The sequence below is a fragment of the Hyla sarda genome, chromosome 2 (assembly GCF_029499605.1).
Source record: "Hyla sarda isolate aHylSar1 chromosome 2, aHylSar1.hap1, whole genome shotgun sequence".
NCBI lineage: Eukaryota > Metazoa > Chordata > Amphibia > Anura > Hylidae > Hyla > Hyla sarda.
The window spans coordinates 60,463,245-60,484,085 of NC_079190.1; the positions used below are offsets into that span (position 1 = coordinate 60,463,245).

The 20,841-nt window shown below is 43.3% G+C and overlaps 1 protein-coding gene across 6 annotated transcripts in view; it reads left to right on the plus strand.

The window, feature by feature from the left end:
- The window catches only part of FRY (FRY microtubule binding protein), a 526,666-nt gene that overhangs the window by 475,278 nt on the left and 30,547 nt on the right, over positions 1 to 20,841 (plus strand). For all 6 annotated transcript variants that reach the window (XM_056561876.1, XM_056561877.1, XM_056561878.1 and 3 more), the window contains 4 exons: positions 457 to 654; positions 14,768 to 14,929; positions 18,403 to 18,566; positions 20,573 to 20,762. In XM_056561876.1, coding sequence (XP_056417851.1) covers positions 457 to 654; positions 14,768 to 14,929; positions 18,403 to 18,566; positions 20,573 to 20,762 — 714 coding nt within the window. The remainder of the gene's footprint in view (positions 1 to 456; positions 655 to 14,767; positions 14,930 to 18,402; positions 18,567 to 20,572; positions 20,763 to 20,841) is intronic.

Sequence of the window (20,841 nt, forward strand, 5' to 3'; positions counted from 1 at the left end):
TTCCACCCTATCTGTACTACAGGCCATGCACTTATATATTCTACTACTCACCCTGAGTCTGTACTCAGGTCCCTATGTCCCTCATGAGATGAAAAGGGCTTGAGAATCTCTGCAGACTGTAATGTAACTCATGGCAAACACAAGCGGTAAGAATACCCTGTCCATCTATTTGCTGATCTTGTGAAATTACCCGGGCTTTGAAGAGTAGCCAAGGAAACATACTATTCATATGACATCCCATTAAACACTTAGCTGTTGGGTGGGTCTGCATGGCTGTCCTTTTAAGCAAGGAATGGAACGTGCAGATCAGTCTTGAAGGGGACACTGACGTCCTACTATAGAAAGAGACTTTATGGCTTATTATAGGCTTATTATAACATAACCTGTATAGGCTTTTATGTGACTATACGATCGAGTACAGCTTTTGTTATCGGCCTCTGATCTGTATGATTCCAGGGAGAAAGCATGGATAACTTCAACTGGGGAGTACGCCGACGTTCTCTAGACAGCCTGGATAAGTGCGATATGCAGCTCTTGGAGGAAAGCCAGCTCTCGGGTAGCACGCACAGCCTGAGCAAAATGAACCAGGACGACTCAGATGAGTCCTCAGAAGAAGACCTCACCACAAGTCAAATCCTGGAGTCCTCCGACTTGGTAAGTCCAAGGATGGGGTTACTGGAGAATATGCTCAGCCCAGACAGAATTCCTTTCATATTTGTAATTGTTCACTGCATAGTAAAAGTCAGACTGTAGATTTTCTCGATAGGAAATGCTAGAATAACTGCAGATTTTGTGTTATACAGACTCCTTTATTAGGAGGGTGGGATGTATTTATATAGTTATTAGCCAATTTCAGCTTTGCATCCTTTTAGAAGCTACCGCACTTTAAGCAGTTTTTTCCAACCAGGGTGCCTCCAGCTGTTGCAAAACTACAACTCCCAGCATGCTGGGAGTTGTAGATTTGCAACAGCTGGAGGCATCCTGGTTGGAAAAAACTGACTTGAAGGATCGGTGGTCAGATTAAAAAATACCATTTTGTAGCGTCAGGTGCCCTGATTCAACACAATATTTATTTTGTTGCTACAATTCTAATATATAGGGGTAGCATTAACAACCCTTTTTGAAGTTCAAGACCATTTGACTATTCAGGTAAAACAACCAAATAGTAAAAATCCCTGTATTTTAGGAACAGTGGGTGTAGCAACTAGAGATGAGCGAAGTTACGGTACTTTGATTCTGCGCAAACCTCATGGCTCGGTGGTTGCTGAGTTTTGCCTGCATAAATTAGTTCAGCTTTCAGGTGCTCCGGTGAGCTGGAGACTCTCCTTGGACTGTATCCACCTTTTCCAGCAGGCTAAAGTCAGGAACCGCTGAGCTGCGAGGTTTGCGCGAGGTTTGTAGCAACAGTAAAAAAAAAAATTAAAACTTAAAAAAAAAAAAAAAAAAATTATAATAAAATATATATATATATATATATAAATATTTTATTATTATTATTATTATTATTTTATTGTACGTATTTCTTTATTTATAATTTTTCCCACTGGGTTCCCAATTTCTAATGCTCTTTTTAATTACCCGACCACAGGTCCTTTAAAAAAAATTAAATTAAATAAATAAATATTGCTCTTTTGCTGCATAAAGTGTGTGTAATCTAGATATATATATATATATATATATATATATATATATATATATATATATATATATAAAACTCAATGGGGGAGATTTATCAAAGCTGTCTATGTCCCGCATCAATATAGACCAAACAACAGAGGGTTAGGCCGGTCTATTGTGCGCCTAATTTATCAAAAGTCGTGATAAATTCTGCGCGCAGACTTCGGGATCTATGCTTTAGATTGTATTTAAACCTGCTCCAGCATGGTCTGACATTTCGGCGTACTTTCAGCCGATGTGACTTGTCGCTGAAAAGTTGCTTTTGATAAATTCAGCACCAATGCATTTCCGTCTAAAATAGACTAGAATGCATGTTCTAAAAATCCTCTAAAGCAAAAGTCGCGAAAAAGTCGCACATATTTAGACTGCGACTTTCTGTGCGACAAATTTAGACGGGAAAAAACAGTCTAAATCCTTTGGTAAATCTCCCCCAATGTGTGTATGTATGTGTGTATGTTCCAGCATCACTTCCAAATGGCTGAAGATAGTAACATAAAACTTGGTTCACATGTTACTTATATATCAACAACAAACATAGGATAGGTAAATTAACTCTTACCCACCCCCATTTGTTAGCGTTGGGGTTTTTGTTTAACCTGTTAATGACCATGGATGTGTATACTCGTTCATGTGCCATTAACGGGGTATGGCGAGCCCGCGTCATGCCGGCCGGCCCCCAGCTGTTTCCTGTAGCTGAAGGTCGGCCTTAATAGCCGACATTCGGCCGGCTATTAAACCTTTATATCACCACAGTAAAAGCTGACAGCGGCATCTAAAGGTGCCTTTATCCCATCCCTGGTGGTCCAGTGGGGTGGATCTCCCCGCCCCCCCCACAACGCGGGGGGGGCCATCCACTGCCGAGGTAGGCTGAGGGCTTACCTCTCCTTCCATTTTGGCTCCTGCACTGAGAATGATAAAGCCAGGCAGGACCAGGCTTTATTAATCGAGCACAGAGCACACAGATCTATGTGGTTTTACGGAACCACATTGATCTGTATGAGGAATCAAATGATTCATCCTAAAAGTCCCCTAAGGGGACTAAAAGTGTAAAAGAAAAAAAAAAGTTTAAAAAAAGTTTAAAAACACACACATTAACAACCCCTTCCTTTTGAAAAGTTTAAATCACACCCCTTTTCCCAAATCCCATATAAAAAAATATATAAATATAATAGAAATAAAAATATGTGGTGTCACCACGTGCATAAATGTCCGAACTATAAAAATATATTGTTAACTAAACCGCACTGTCAATGGCGTACGCGCAAAAAAATTCCAAAGTCCAAAATAGCGTATTTTTGGTCACTTTTTATACCATAAAATTTTTTATAAAAAGCAATGAAATGTCTGATCAAAACAAATATGGTACCGATAAAAACTTCAGATCACGGCGCCAAATATAAGCCCTCATAGAGCCCCGCATGTGAAAAAATACAAAAGTTATAGGGGTCAGTCAGAACACGACAATTTTAAATGTATTAATTTTCGTGCATGTAGTTATGATTTTTTCCATGAGTTGAGACAAAATCAAACCTATATAAGTAGGGTATCAGTTTAATCGTATGGACCTACAGAATAAAGAGAAGGTGTCATTTTTATCGAAAAATTTAATGCGTAGAAACGGAAGCCCCCAAAATTTACAAAATGACGTTTTTTCTTCAATTTTGTCGTACAATTATTTTTTTCCGGTTTCGCCGTACATTTTTTGGGTAAAATGACTGATGACATTACAAACTAGAATTGGTGGCACCAAAAAAAGCCCTCACATGGTTTTTTGGGTGCAAAATTGAAAGGGTTATGATTTTTAAAGGGTAAGGAGGAAAAAAATTAAAGTGCAAAAACAGAAAAACGCTTGGTCCTTAAGGGGGTAAAGCCCCATACAAGTATATGGGAAATTTATGTTACTGCATAACTTCCAAACAGCTGGAGATATTTTGATAATACTTGGTCACATGTTACTTAAATGTCAACTAAAAATATAGGATAGGTAAATTAACCCTTACCCACCCCTATTTGCGAGGGTCAGGTTTTTTGTTTAAAGTCCCATACAAATCTATGGAAAATGTTCTTGCATAATTTCCGTAAGGCTGGAGATATGATAATACTTGGTACACGTTACCTATATGTCAAATAAAAATATATGATAGTTAAATTAACCGTAACCTATCCCTTTATGTGAAGAATGGGGTATTTGTTTCAAGTCCCATGCAAGGATATTGTTACGCCGAGCGCTCCGGGTCCCCGCTCCTCCCCGGAGCGCTCGCTTCACTCTCCCCGCGGCAGCGCTCCGGTCACGTCCTCTGACCCGGGGCGCTGCGATTCCGCTGCCAGCCCGGATGCGATTCGCGATGCGGGTAGCGCCCGCTCGCGATGCGCACCCCGGCTCCCCTACCTGACTCGCTCTCCGTCTGTTCTGTCCCGGCGCGCGCGGCCCCGCTCCCTAGGGCGCGCGCGCGCCGGGTCTCTGCGATTTAAAGGGCCACTGCGCCGCTGATTGGCGCAGTGGTTCCAATTAGTGTGTTCACCTGTGCACTTCCCTATATCACCTCACTTCCCCTGCACTCCCTTGCCGGATCTTGTTGCCTTAGTGCCAGTGAAAGCGTTCCTTGTGTGTTCCTTGCCTGTGTTTCCAGACCTTCTGCCGTTGCCCCTGACTACGATCCTTGCTGCCTGCCCCGACCTTCTGCTACGTCCGACCTTGCTTTTGCCTACTCCCTTGTACCGCGCCTATCTTCAGCAGCCAGAGAGGTGAGCCGTTGCTAGTGGATACGACCTGGTCACTACCGCCGCAGCAAGACCATCCCGCTTTGCGGCGGGCTCTGGTGAAAACCAGTAGTGGCTTAGAACCGGTCCACTAGCACGGTCCACGCCAATCCCTCTCTGGCACAGAGGATCCACTACCTGCCAGCCGGCATCGTGACAGTAGATCCGGCCATGGATCCCGCTGAAGTTCCTCTGCCAGTTGTCGCTGACCTCACCACGGTGGTCGCCCAGCAGTCACAACAGATAGCGCAACAAGGCCAACAGCTGTCTCAACTGACCGTTATGCTACAACAGTTACTACCACAGCTTCAGCAGTCATCTCCTCCGCCAGCTCCTGCACCTCCTCCGCAGCGAGTGGCCGCTCCTGGGATACGCTTATCCTTGCCGGATAAATTTGATGGGGACTCTAAGTTTTGCCGTGGCTTTCTTTCCCAATGTTCCCTGCATCTGGAGATGATGTCGGACCTGTTTCCCACTGAAAGGTCTAAGGTGGCTTTCGTAGTCAGCCTTCTGTCCGGAAAAGCCCTGTCATGGGCCACACCGCTCTGGGACCGCAATGACCCCGTCACTGCCTCTGTACACTCCTTCTTCTCGGAAATCCGAAGTGTCTTTGAGGAACCTGCCCGAGCCTCTTCTGCTGAGACTGCCCTGTTGAACCTGGTCCAGGGTAATTCTTCCGTTGGCGAGTATGCCGTACAATTCCGTACTCTTGCTTCAGAATTGTCCTGGAATAATGAGGCCCTCTGCGCGACCTTCAAAAAAGGCCTATCCAGCAACATTAAAGATGTTCTGGCCGCACGAGAAATTCCTGCTAATCTACATGAACTTATTCACCTAGCCACTCGCATTGACATGCGTTTTTCCGAAAGGCGTCAGGAACTCCGCCAAGATATGGACTCTGTTCGCACGAGGCGTTTCTTCTCCTCGGCTCCTCTCTCCTCTGGTCCCCTGCAATCTGTTCCTGTGCCTCCCGCCGTGGAGGCTATGCAGGTCGACCGGTCTCGCCTGACACCTCAAGAGAGGACACGACGCCGTATGGAGAACCTCTGCCTGTACTGTGCTAGTACCGAACACTTCCTGAGAGATTGTCCTATCCGTCCTCCCCGCCTGGAAAGACGTACGCTGACTCCGCACAAAGGTGAGACAGTCCTTGATGTCTACTCTGCTTCTCCACGTCTTACTGTGCCTGTGCGGATGTCTGCCTCTGCCTTCTCCTTCTCTACAGTGGCCTTCTTGGACTCTGGATCTGCAGGAAATTTTATTTTGGCCTCTCTCGTCAACAAGTTCAACATCCCGGTGACCAGTCTCGCCAGACCCCTCTACATCAATTGTGTAAATAATGAAAGATTGGACTGTACCATACGTTTCCGCACGGAGCCCCTTCTTATGAGCATCGGATCTCATCATGAGAGGATTGAACTTTTGGTCCTCCCCAATTGCACCTCGGAAATTCTCCTTGGACTTCCCTGGCTTCAACTTCATTCCCCTACCCTGGATTGGTCCACTGGGGAGATCAAGTGTTGGGGGTCCTCTTGTTCCAAGAACTGTCTAAAACCGGTTCCCAGTAACCCTTGCCGTAACTCTGTGGTTCCTCCAGTAACCGGTCTCCCTAAGGCCTATATGGACTTCGCGGATGTTTTCTGCAAAAAACAAGCTGAGACTCTACCTCCTCACAGGCCTTATGATTGCCCTATCGACCTCCTCCCGGGCACTACTCCACCCCGGGGCAGAATTTATCCTCTCTCTGCCCCAGAGACTCTTGCCATGTCCGAATACGTCCAGGAGAATCTAAAAAAGGGCTTTATCCGTAAATCCTCCTCTCCTGCCGGAGCCGGATTTTTCTTTGTGTCCAAAAAAGATGGCTCCCTACGTCCTTGCATTGACTACCGCGGTCTTAATAAAATCACGGTTAAGAACCGCTACCCCTTACCCCTCATCTCTGAACTCTTTGATCGCCTCCAAGGTGCCCACATCTTCACTAAATTGGACTTAAGAGGCGCCTATAACCTCATCCGCATCAGAGAGGGGGACGAGTGGAAAACGGCATTTAACACCAGAGATGGACACTTTGAGTATCTGGTCATGCCCTTTGGACTGTGCAACGCCCCTGCCGTCTTCCAAGACTTTGTCAATGAAATTTTTCGTGATCTGTTATACTCCTGTGTTGTTGTATATCTGGACGATATCCTAATTTTTTCTGCCAATCTAGAAGAACACCGCCAGCATGTCCGTATGGTTCTTCAGAGACTTCGTGACAACCAACTCTATGCCAAAATTGAGAAATGTCTGTTTGAATGCCAATCTCTTCCTTTTCTAGGATATTTGGTCTCTGGCCAGGGACTACAGATGGATCCAGACAAACTCTCTGCCGTCTTAGATTGGCCACGCCCCTCCGGACTCCGTGCTATCCAACGCTTTTTGGGGTTCGCCAATTATTACAGGCAATTTATTCCACATTTTTCTACCATTGTGGCTCCTATCGTGGCTTTAACCAAAAAAAATGCTGACCCCAAGTCCTGGCCTCCTCAAGCAGAAGACGCCTTTAAACGACTCAAGTCTGCCTTTTCTTCGGCTCCCGTCCTCTCCAGACCTGACCCTTCCAAACCCTTCCTATTGGAGGTTGATGCCTCCTCAGTGGGAGCTGGAGCTGTTCTTCTACAAAAAAATTCTTCCGGGCATGCTGTCACTTGTGGTTTTTTCTCTAGGACCTTCTCTCCAGCGGAGAGGAACTACTCCATCGGGGATCGAGAGCTTCTAGCCATTAAATTAGCACTTGAGGAATGGAGGCATCTGCTGGAGGGATCAAGTTCTCCTGTTATTATCTACACCGACCACAAGAACCTCTCCTACCTCCAGTCTGCCCAACGGCTGAATCCTCGCCAGGCCCGGTGGTCTCTGTTCTTTGCCCGATTTAATTTTGAGATTCACTTTCGTCCTGCCGATAAGAACATTAGGGCCGATGCTCTCTCTCGTTCCTCGGATGCCTCTGAAGTTGAACTCTCTCCGCAACACATCATTCCACCTGACTGCCTGATCTCCACTTCTCCTGCCTCCATCAGGCAGACTCCTCCAGGAAAGACCTTTGTTTCTCCTCGCCAACGCCTCGGAATCCTCAAATGGGGTCACTCCTCCCATCTCGCAGGTCATGCGGGTATCAAGAAATCTGTGCAACTCATCTCCCGCTTCTATTGGTGGCCGACTCTGGAGACGGATGTTGTGGACTTTGTGCGAGCCTGCACTATCTGTGCCCGGGATAAGACTCCTCGCCAGAAGCCCGCTGGTTTTCTTCACCCTCTGCCTGTCCCCGAACAGCCTTGGTCTCTGATTGGTATGGATTTTATTACTGATTTACCCCCTTCCCGTGGCAACACTGTTATTTGGGTGGTCGTTGATCGATTCTCCAAAATGGCACATTTCATCCCTCTTCCTGGTCTTCCCTCTGCGCCTCAGTTGGCTAAACAATTTTTTGTACACATTTTTCGTCTTCACGGGTTGCCTACGCAGATTGTCTCGGATAGAGGCGTCCAATTCGTGTCTAAATTCTGGAGGGCTCTCTGTAAACAACTCAAGATTAAATTAAATTTTTCTTCTGCATATCATCCCCAGTCCAATGGACAAGTAGAAAGGATTAACCAGATCTTGGGTGATTATTTGCGACATTTTGTTTCCTCCCGCCAGGATGACTGGGCAGATCTCCTCCCATGGGCCGAATTCTCGTATAACTTCAGGGTCTCTGAGTCTTCCTCCAAATCCCCATTTTTCGTGGTGTACGGCCGTCACCCTCTTCCCCCCCTCCCTACTCCCTTGCCCTCTGGTCTGCCCGCTGTGGATGAAATTTCTCGTGACCTTTCCATCATATGGAGAGAGACCCAAAATTCTCTCTTACAGGCTTCATCACGCATGAAGAAGTTCGCGGATAAGAAAAGAAGAGCTCCCCCCGTTTTTTCCCCTGGAGACAAGGTATGGCTCTCCGCTAAATATGTCCGCTTCCGTGTCCCTAGCTACAAGTTGGGACCACGCTATCTTGGTCCTTTCAAAATTTTGTGTCAAATTAATCCTGTCTCTTATAAACTTCTTCTTCCTCCCTCTCTTCGTATCCCTAATGCCTTTCACGTCTCTCTTCTCAAACCACTCATCCTCAACCGTTTTTCTCCCAAATCTGTTCCTCCCACTCCTGTTTCCGGCTCCTCGGACATCTTCTCGGTCAAAGAAATTTTAGCTGCCAAAAAGGTCAGAGGGAAAAATTTTTTTTTAGTGGACTGGGAGGGTTGTGGTCCTGAAGAGAGATCCTGGGAACCTGAGGACAACATCCTAGACAAAAGTCTGCTCCTCAGGTTCTCAGGCTCTAAGAAGAGGGGGAGACCCAAGGGGGGGGGTACTGTTACGCCGAGCGCTCCGGGTCCCCGCTCCTCCCCGGAGCGCTCGCTTCACTCTCCCCGCGGCAGCGCTCCGGTCACGTCCTCTGACCCGGGGCGCTGCGATTCCGCTGCCAGCCGGGATGCGATTCGCGATGCGGGTAGCGCCCGCTCGCGATGCGCACCCCGGCTCCCCTACCTGACTCGCTCTCCGTCTGTTCTGTCCCGGCGCGCGCGGCCCCGCTCCCTAGGGCGCGCGCGCGCCGGGTCTCTGCGATTTAAAGGGCCACTGCGCCGCTGATTGGCGCAGTGGTTCCAATTAGTGTGTTCACCTGTGCACTTCCCTATATCACCTCACTTCCCCTGCACTCCCTTGCCGGATCTTGTTGCCTTAGTGCCAGTGAAAGCGTTCCTTGTGTGTTCCTTGCCTGTGTTTCCAGACCTTCTGCCGTTGCCCCTGACTACGATCCTTGCTGCCTGCCCCGACCTTCTGCTACGTCCGACCTTGCTTTTGCCTACTCCCTTGTACCGCGCCTATCTTCAGCAGCCAGAGAGGTGAGCCGTTGCTAGTGGATACGACCTGGTCACTACCGCCGCAGCAAGACCATCCCGCTTTGCGGCGGGCTCTGGTGAAAACCAGTAGTGGCTTAGAACCGGTCCACTAGCACGGTCCACGCCAATCCCTCTCTGGCACAGAGGATCCACTACCTGCCAGCCGGCATCGTGACAGATATGCTAGGAGCTTCAGAAACCGAACAACAGCGCAGTATTCTACTTCAGGATAAGAAAAGGAGAGTCAAAATGACAAGGGCTGCAGAGCAATTTGGCTTACTGTTTGAAGGATTTAACTACGCCCGACAATAGGTCTACTCACAACATGCCAGTGTTACCATTGGAAAAATGGACATAATTTGTAATCTCTGTCAAGCCAAGAAATTTTAATCAGAGTCACCTGGAATGTGCTGCAAAAATGGGAAAGTGAAACTATCTCAATTGGAATCACCACCAGATGGACTTTTGTCTTAAACATTAGGAGATACATTGGAATCAAAGCATTTTCTCAATAACATCAGAAGGTACAATTCATATTTTCAAATGACATCTTTTGGTGCCACATCAATAATTGAACATCCTGGCTTTTCATCAACATTCACTGTGCAAGGTCAGATTTACCACAAGGCTGGATCATTCCTGCCCTTGCCTAACCAAGCCCTGAAATTCCTACAACTATATTTTATGGGAGACGAGCAATTGGAGGCTGACCAATGATGTGACTACATTTTGGGAATAAGGCATCAGATTGTATTAAACTTACAAAGGATGTTTCATGAGCACAATTGTCTAATTAAAACATTTAAAACAGCATTGGAACGTATGCCAACGGATGAATATAAAGTAGTCATTAGAGCAGACCGAATACCAGCAGGACAACACGAGCGACTCTTCAATGCTCCTCAAGTAGAAGAAGTAGCAGTCATTATATCAGGCAACGAATTTGATAAACAAGATATTATAATTCAGCGATAAGGCGAGTCATTGCAATATATTTCAGAAACACATTGATCTTATGATGCTCTACAGTACCCAGTGATATTTCCCAGAGGGGAAGATGGGTATCACTTTAAGGCAGGTCAATCCAGCAACAGGTGAAACATGCATACAGGCTAATGGTTCGAGAAAATGAACAGAACCACATATTAAACTGTAGGCAGTTGTCTCATCAGTTCATCGAAAATTGAAAGTGAGCGCCTTCTATTTATTTGTTTAAATCAGAGTAAACTAAGAGTAGAAGAATATATTCACCTGATAGACACTGTGGCAAATTACGCGAACGTTGAAGACATTGGGACCTTAGTTACAGGCAGACACATGCACATATATACTCAGGATACTATGACATATGTGAGGACATATGGTAGACCAGATTTATTCATCTCCTTTACATGCAATCAAGGTTGGACTGAGATAAAGGAAATGCTCAAAAACGGTCAAGTACCCAGTGACTGCCATGACTTAATTGCGAGAGTCTTCTGACAGAAACAGTTAACATTGATCAAACTTATAACAAAGGCCCATGTGTTTGGAGCACCAAGATGCTGGATGTATACATTTGAATATCAAAAGCGAGGATTACCACACTCACACAATTTAATCTGGTTGGCAAGCAAAATCCAACCCACACAAATAGATGAGGTTATATCTGCTGAACTCCCAGACCTAGGAGAGGATCCCAATCTTCAAACAGTGGTAACTAAAAATATGATCCATGGACCCTGTGGAAATATAAACCCCAATTCACCATGTATGAAGGATGGAAAGTGCAGCAAGTGATACCCAAGGGAAATTATTCAAGAAACATAAACTGGAGTTGATGGTTATCCTCGATATAGATGATGAGCTCCACAAAATGCAGGGTTCACGGCGAAAGTAAAGTTACAAGGCACAGAAATAGAAAAAGACAACAGGTGGGTTGTGCCATTTTCACCTCTGCTTTCCAAAAAGTTCCAGGCACACATTAACATTGAGTACCTCAACAGTGTAAAATCAGTCAAGTATGTGTGCAAGTATGTAAACAAAGGCAGTGATATGGCTGTGTTCAGCCTAAACAATGAGAAGACAAACAAAGAAGTCATCCAGTATCAGTTGGGTAGATACATTAGCAGTAGCGAAGCAGTGTGGCGGATTCTAGGGTTTCCAATTCATGAAAGACACCCTACAGTTGTTCACCTGAGTGTTCATTTAGAAAACAGTCAGAGAGTTCCTTTTACAATGGAGAATTACTCCTAGAGTAGTTGAACAGCCACCAAACACAACTTTAACAGCATTCTTTAACTATGTCAAGAGGATCCTTTTGCAATTACATTGCTTTATCCTCACGTTCTTCGATACTATACATCGGAGGAAAGTTTTCTGTAGAAGAAAAGTTGGACAGCACCTCCCTGGACACAATATAGTTGAAAGTGATGCCTTGGGTAGAGTGCGTACAATTCACCCCAACAATGCTGAATGTTTTTTTCTAAGAATGCATCTTCACACAGTTTGAGGACCAACTTCTTTCTCAGCGCTAAGAACAATAAATGGCGAGGTGTGCCAAACATACAAAGAAGCCTGTCAGAAGCTTGGTTTGCTTGAAGGAGACCAACACTGCGATAATACATTGAGAGAAGCAGAATTAATTTCTTTACCAGACCAAATCAGAAACCTGTTTGCTATAATACTAACAACATGCAGTCCATCAAATCCAAACACTTTATGGGAGAAGTATAACACAACATTAGAAATTACTTTTTGTCCCAAGATTTTCAACAAGGTGTTAATAATTTTAGAGGACAAGTGTATTGCCATGATCAATAAGACATTAGTGCAGACATTGGTGCCTGCATGCACCAGTACGAGACCAACAAGATGTACTGAATGCAGATTACATGAGAGAGAAGAACTACAACATCGAAGAGCTGCGTGCATTTGTGGCAGATAAAAACACACTTCTAAATCAAGATCAAAGAAAGGATACCAAATCATTATTGATCATTTAACAAGAAAACAAGGTGGAATTTTTTTTCTCGATGTCCCTGGGGGTACAGGAAATTTTTTTTTACTAATTTACTTTTGGCCAAGATTCGTGCTCAGGGAGAAGTTGCTCTTGCTATTGCCTCTTCAGGAATTGCAATGATGCATAGAAGAAAAAGACGTATCCGCACTCACCACCGGGATTGGCGAACGGCGCTCCTAAGTGGAGTGGAACATCTGACCGAGACTGCAGAGACAGTTTGTGCGGTCAGAGGCTATAACCTGTTATTTTGCGCATCAGCGCTTCATCCGCTGGATGAAGCGCTGATGCGCGAAATAACCGGTTATAGCCTCTTAGCGCACAAACTGTCTCTGCAGTCTCGGTCAGATGTTTCACTCCACTTAGGAGTGCCGTTCGCCGATCCCGGTGGTGAGTGCAGATATGTCTTTTTCTTCTATGCACCATTGATATTACAAGTCTATCCTTTGTATTTATCACAGCACCACCACCCGGCACTTGAAAGCCTTGGCTCAACCTAGCGAATGCATCCAGCTGCAAGTATTTTACCCTGAAGTCTGTGTATTGTGCATTTGGTGCCTTCTTGTCATTCCTATCTACACGTATCTTCAGGAATTGCAGTTACACTTATGGAAGGAGGGAGGACAGCCCATTCTGCACTAAAATTGCCACTAGACATCGCAAGGCAACAAAATCCTTCATGCAACATAAGCAAGGCAAGTGGTCAAGCACAAATTGAATAAATTAATCGTCTGGGATGAATGCACCATGGCCCGCAGAAAATCTCTCGAGGCCCTTGACATAACTCTTAAAGATTTGACAGGGAATAACAAATTTATGGGAGGAGCTCTGGTGCTTCTCTGTGGAGACTTTAGACAAACCCTGCCTATCATTCCAAAATCAACACCAGCAGATGAAATATATGCCTGTTTAAAACATTCAGTTTTTGTGGAAAAGAGTCAGAAAAATCAAATTAAAAGAAAATATCAGAGTACTTCCAAGGGATCAGAACACTCAATTTTTTTCAAACACACTTCTTGAAATCAGAGAGGGTAGACTATCAGTTGAATCTTTGGGAAACATAAAACTTCTGTCTGATTTTTGCAAACTGGTATCCATAGTTGCAGAACTAATAAATGCAGTATACAATAATATTTCAGACAACTTAGACAATCTAAACTGGTTGTGCGAGAGGGCTATCCTTACTGCTAAAAATGAGGATGTCCATGAAATTAACAATCAAACACTTTCTATGATACCGGGAGCAGTTACTAAGTACAAATCTTTTGATACCATAGTAGATGCCGATGAGGCTGTGAATTTCCCACCAGAATTCCCTTGATCAGGCTGGATTGCCACCACCTCGTCTATCACTTAAAGTTGGATGTCTTATTACTTTATTACGAAACCTTGACCCACCAAAACTGCAATGGAACAAGGCTGTGTGTGAAAAACATGTTGCCCAATGTGTTGGAAGCTACCATCTTGACAGGAAAGGGAAAGCGAGAAACAGAATACCTCTTATTCCAACAGATCTGCCTTTTACTTTCAAGAGACTACAACTCCCAGTGACACTTGTATTTTCCATCACGATCAAGAAGTCACAAGGGCAGTCCATTCGGTACTGCAGAGTTGATTTAAGATCACCATATGTAGCGTGCTCCAGGGTGGGTTCCACTAATAATTTGATCATTTTTGCAAATGCGGGAGAAACTAAGAATATAGTATACAAACAAGTATTGCAATAATATGTTAGTCGAGTTAACCTCACTTTTTAAGGGTCTGTGAGTCAGTACTAATCGGCTTCATTGTACCATATTTTGCTCTGTTTCAACATTCAAACCTGAAAAGGAAGATGTTGTAAAAGGGCCTAATGTTGTAAAGAAGTTATGAAATACAATACTCTATAATCAAATAGAAGATATTTGTATTTTTATCTGTCATTTTTAAAATTAAACACTGTGTTATTTATATATTATTTATTTACATTACTATAATTTTCCTCCCCAAAAGGTTATGGTAGGAAGACCGGGCAACGCCGGGTATTCAGCTAGTAGATATATATAGAGAGATCATGGAAAGAAAATAATCCACTAGTAACATGGATGGCAAAATGCCTGTGACCTCTGTTACCTGGGGCCCAGAAGAGTCTCGGTTTGTTGCAATAGAGAGAGATGTAGATTAAGTTGAGAGATATATGTCCCAATACACATTTGAGGCTAATATAAGAAACTTTATATACATGGCTGCTGTACCGCTCTGTACAGTATTTACCAACCAGGGTGCACCTAGCTCTTGCAAAACTACAACACCCAGCCAAAGGCTGCCCATGCCCCAATAAGGAACCTGTGACTTCTATGTGGCCCTATTAAGCTTGAGGCCTAAATGAAAACAATTCCTAATATAGATTCTAACAAGTTACAATGTCTTTGTTTTCTTCTTCTAGATCATAAGCCTTTCTCCTTCAGAAGAGACAAATCACATGGAGTCTCCTTCCACATCATGTGACACAACTTCTGCTGATCCCCATTCCCTTAACACAAGAACCTCTAGTTTTGATGCGTCTTTGCCTGAAATCACTAATCCACTCTTATCTGAGGATTCTAAGGTGATGGAGTTTTGGTAGAACTGAAATGTTGGCCATGGCTGAATGAATGCTTCTTCCATCTGATTTCTCAGTAACCCTATCTATCAATTATAGTGGGAGACTAATACGCTGCCTAAACACCATAGAGCTAAGCTTCTCTTACTTCTCTAACTGGAAGAAGGTCTGGGAGATAGTTCCGGGTGCTTTATAGCCATAAAAAATTGACTAACATTGATGGCTACTAATTTTGATCTTGGCCTTGTAGCATATTTCACATGTATGGACATAAAAAAAAAAAAAAAAAAAAATTTTTGTTATGAAGAGACCACAGTAATGCCGAAGACGCTAAATGGTGTCTGGTGACGCATGTTGGTCTTTACAAACCTGTGCTAGAAAATCTCTTCCATGGCTTCCAGCCAGTATCTGTCCTACGTGTGTTGGAGGAAATCTACACTGTGAAATTTTACTTGAATCTAAAAAACTGAAAATTATGTTTTTTAAACAATTTTTCATATGTACATAGCATGGATCAAATACTTATCTGTTGTATTAATATTCTAGAATATAGTTAATAGGGTGTAGGAAAGAAACAGCAACAGAGGATTCTATTGGTCACTGATCAAGTTAATATAGGACCTTACATTGACATTGTAATTGACATTAATGAATAGGAACATATTGATTACTACAATAGTACTTTATTAGTAATAATTATTCATTATGTATGTACTGTACGGAGCACTAACATATTTCATGGTACATAAGTTCAGATAAAGTGACCCAGGGCCAAACCTCACTATATAATATTCAAATGTCTTCTACAAATCCGATTGACCTAATTATTATTTTTTTATTTATATGTAATTTTTTTTAACCCATGCAAACAGGAGCCCTGGTCAGATAAAACCCCATGTGCCAAATGCTGGAAAGTAATAATGTTTTTTTTTTGCATGGGAGTGTAGACATAGGGGGTACAAAGGTAGCAGTCACACTTCAGTCCAATTACCCCCTGCCATGAAAGAAGACGTCAATCGTACAACTGGCACATGTAGGTGAGGGGGCCTTGTGACACATTTTATATAAGTAGGTTTACAATTGGTCAGTGTAGAATCCTCAAAAAATCGACTTACTGTATACTGTAAAGATATATTACATGTGAAATATGAGTGCCTTCCATGATGAATCCACGCCTGTGTTCTGCTTGTTGCTTGTTCACACTTCTCTGAATTCCTGCTGCTTAATATATGACGCTAATCCGGCTGAAACACTTCTCACATAGACCTCAGTTGATTTTTTTATTTTGCATGTTGGACTATGAGATACACAAAGTTAGTGGTCACTGGGCACAAAATGCTTTTATGATGTGGGCTGCATGTTCTTTACGTGATTTATTTTCCTATGTGGGAGCCTATTGTGCATAATGCACATTTGAATCTATTCATGCCGTTCTGGCACACTATCAGAATATTAAATTCTGACCACAGTATTTTGCTAGATTTGCACAAAAACTGCTCTATGCTGCTGTTTGAAGGCATTGGTGCATTGAAGACTCCATTCTTTCATTATAAAAGGTTGGTGAAAGTTGATCAATGTTTTCTTTCCTATATATAAGCTATTAGCAGACTGCAGCATACACATCAGCACATTTCACCTAATGGAAGATCACAAACATACAAACAAAAGAACATCCATAGCTTTTTCAGTAGTCACATAATACAGGATCTGTTTATATTCTGACGTGTATAGTGTTAATGGGCTGGGGCCTAACATCATTTTACTATGTACCGAATGAGCATCTAAATGCAGACTCCTTGGATGGGCATTTGTTGGCATTTCAATTAACCATTTTCTGTCCTCACCCTCATAATGTTCCTTTCATTAAGGTGGTTCTGTAGTATTTGTCCGCATACACAATCTTGGTGACAGAATATTCCACTAACTGCATGGACATACTGGGGCAAATCTCTGAGAATAGCTACCGTACTCTGTATTTTAAAGTAGAGGGAGTAGAAAGTAATGCACAACATAAATTGCTACCAATTATCTGATGTCAGACCATTGTTTATTGGCTACGTCTGTAGATACATTTACAAAAAATTCAACTGTGTCTTGTTGACATCTGGATACTGTCAGTACTAACAGTATTGTCTGCTGTACTGTTTAGTGTAAAAAGAGTGAAAATGTCAGATGTATTTTACTACATTGGCTTATGGTTGAGCATAAGTTTTCTTTTAGGAAGAACAGTGACATAAAGATGAGCTGAGATCTCAGGTTAGGGGGCATCTTATTTTTTAAGTTAAAGTGAAACTTTTCCTTAAGAAAACTATTGACTTGTTATTGAGACATGGCAGAAGCTTATAGGGGTTGTCCAGGGAAAATGAACTTATCCCTATTCACAGGATAGAGGATAGGTGACTAACTGTAGGGGCTTACCGCTATGACAACCCGCCATCTCCAGAATGGGGCCCCGTTCTGATCCCCCTGTGATCAGACACTTATCCCCTATCCTGGTATACGTTGTTTTTCACTGGACAACCCCTTTAAGTGACATGCTGTCACTGCTCACTTGTCGAAGATTGGCGAGGAAGAACAGCACTCAGCTGAACTCTATTGTGCCCTTTAGCAATCATTTGGAGTCTCAAGACTTGAACCCCAACCAATCAAAACTTCTAATATGTCTCAATGACATATCTAGTTTTCTTAGTACAATTACTTAATATTTTTGGTGCAATATCTTAGCATTTTAATGTGTTTAAAGGGGTACTCCATTGGCCAGCGTTCAGAAGTAAATGTTCCGAACTCTGTTTTTGCGCTGCGGTGTTGGCCATGCCCCTCGTTACATCAAAGCCACGCCCCCTCAATACAAGTCTATGGGAGGGGGCGTGGTGGCCGTCAGGCCCCCTGTACCAATACAGCAATCTGACATGGCAAATTTCTTAGGTAGATTTGATGGTTTAGAGAAAGAAGTTTAATTTCTAGTATTAAAGTTAGTCGAATAACACATGTTAGGTGTTGTCTCTAACCTTATAAAATCTTACTGGTGGGTCAGTCCAACAATGCAAACTAGAGGCTTTCCTCCAGAGCCTGAGACCTCAAGACACTTGGTCCATCAGGATCCACCACATAATTTGTAAACAGAAATGGACTGAAGGAGAATTATTTTATTACATTGAAAAGCTATGTAACTATGACTTGGCAGGTTATTACAATAGCACCTACATGTCATGATCATTAAAAAAAAAAAGCCACAAATCAATGTTAACATCAGAAACCACCACGTAAATTTTTGTCAGGTAAGAGACCATACCAAGCTTATTTTCTCATGTTTGTCTCTCCAAATTACAAAGGGAACTACTCAAGTGGCATCAGTTTCGTCTGGCCTGGGGTGACATATACCGTACTTTGATATGTAAAGTAACTAGACATGAATACTTGATGATTATAGCTTGAAGTTGGGTCAACATATTAATATTTATCACATTTTTACATTTTAGGCGGATGCTGCTCTTGATGAAGATGATGCAACTGTCCAAGAAGATGACCTGTTGGGGTCAATGAGCGAAATGCCAGTAGTGTTTGAATGTAATGATAGCTTCAGCCTTGAGATGGCTGAGGAAGAAAAAGATGATCGAATGATGGAGCAGTATGCACTGACACAGTATGTTTTTAGATGTTTTTCTTTCCATCTATTTTTTTCAGACAATTTTTTACAATGTATATAGGTGTGGGAGCTCTACATAAAACGGAAGGGGCCTAAGTAGAGGATACTGTGTTGCACATACCCAATGTGCCAAATATAACACTATAAAATATAAATGAAACAGTCCTACTAGGCTATAGGCGGGAAAAAAAGGGAGAAAAATTGGGACAGTTAGAGTGAGAAAAGGAAGAAAGGGAAATCAGGATTGTGTCTAATAAAAATAAATTTATTGTGAATAGTAAATTATATAAAAGTGAGATCCCAAGCAGGGCCCTTGTTTAGGACACCTCACAATACAAGTAATTTATAAATAGTAATTGTAAACATTAAAAACTAGCGATGCACAAGATAGAATTAATGAAATAGTGGGGACATATGTAAACTGCGCTATAATGAGCGCGATACGATAGTCCAATTTATACTGGTGACTTATTGCTGGGGTGATATGAGTCACAGTTCATTAAACAGTTAGTTGGTGCAGTATGGGGCTGCTGTATACTTCATGGCTGTGCTCAGCAGCGCTGGAGACTCCTGAATGGGAGCCCACTGAATCCTTGTCTGTGCAAGGCTGGTCGGATGCGCTATACCCCGACGGCACAGGGACAAATGGTAAGGGAGAATAGGAAGTCCGGCACTATGTGCCTCTTACCAGGTCTGTTGGTGCCGGGTTGGTGATGTAAATCCAGTATATTGCAGCGTAAAAGGTCCTCAGAGATTCTCCCTCTCTACCCCTACGGCACGGGGAAAGGTGCGAGAGTGGGATGGAGGTCCTGTGCTGGAGGCTTCTTACCGGCTTTGCCTGTATAAGGTTGAGATACTTATCAATATCTGTAGTGATGGGTCCCAATCTTTGTGCATGCGTGCAGTCTCGGACCAGATGCGTTTCGGGGAGCCTTATCCCCCTTTTCAATGGTGAGAAGGAAAAGACTATAGCCTAGTAGGACTGTTTCATTAATATTTTATAATTTTTTACAATGGCCATGCAATATGTTAGATGTACTGTATAACCACAGTGTTAACCACAGACCTCCTGTGGTGTACCTGTGCTGGCATCTATATTGGTGGTCAGTGTTGTGTCTTCAGAAAAGTTATTTAGTTGGGTAGCAAGCAATATTGACATTTTTCTTAACGTTAAAGGAGCTACATGCCAGACCAACGCACAGTAAAAGGCCAAAAAGTGGCTTGTAAGCCGGACCGACACATTCACCCAGAGATGCGGAGAATATGACATATGGCCATCGTCAGTTTTCTTTTCCCAGAACTCATCCCATTCATTTGAATGGGACAGTTCACAATCATCCAGCGTCTCAGTTTAGACGCTGGATCATTGGACTAGTCGGACCGGCACAGACAGGAGAACGCATCTTGCTGCATTCCCCTGTCACAACCAATGGACGCCGGATGATGCACAACTGATGCACTTCTGGCATCAGTTGGTGCATCAGTTGTGGCAATTTTCACCCAGTTTCGCCAGAGCAGGATGCCAGATATGTGTAAATCTAGCCTAAGAGATAGTTGAAGGATCTGAGATGTGGGTGTATCAGGCGAAAATGTTGTTTTCAGCCTGAAGTCAAAACAAAAAATAGGACCTAAAATAAGAGGCATGGCTTGTGGGAGGGGCTTGCAAGCTGGATTGACACACTCTCCAGGAGATGGAGAGCTTGGGGAGAAAGGTACCGAAAGTCCCATAGACTTGTATGGGACTTTAGACTAAAACCCTCACCCTTATCCTATATTTTTAGTTGACATTTTTAGTCAACTAAAAGGAACAAGTTTATCGATATATATGGGGAGATTCATCAAAACTTGTGCAAAAGTTGAGGAAAAGTCGATTAAAACATGAGGAAAAGTCGACCAGTTGCCCATAGCAACCAATCAGCTCTCTTCTTTCATTTTTAAAAAAGGCCTCTGGAAATATACACGCACATTTACAATCCTTTTTTTTTTTTCACTTTTCTTCAAAGCTTTGGAGATGGAGACCGAATTACACCACCTCCTCCCTCACCCTTCTTCTCTGCCATCTTGGCTGCATTTCAACCAACAGCATGTGACGATGCAGAGGAAGCATGGCGGAGTCATATTAACCAGCTCATGTCTGATTCTGATGGGTCCTGCGCAGTTTATACCTTTCACGTGTTTTCATCTTTGTTCAAGGTGGGTTCTGCCAGTTACATAGTTACCTAGTTACATAGTTAGTACGGTCGAAAAAAGACATACGTCCATCAAGTTTAAC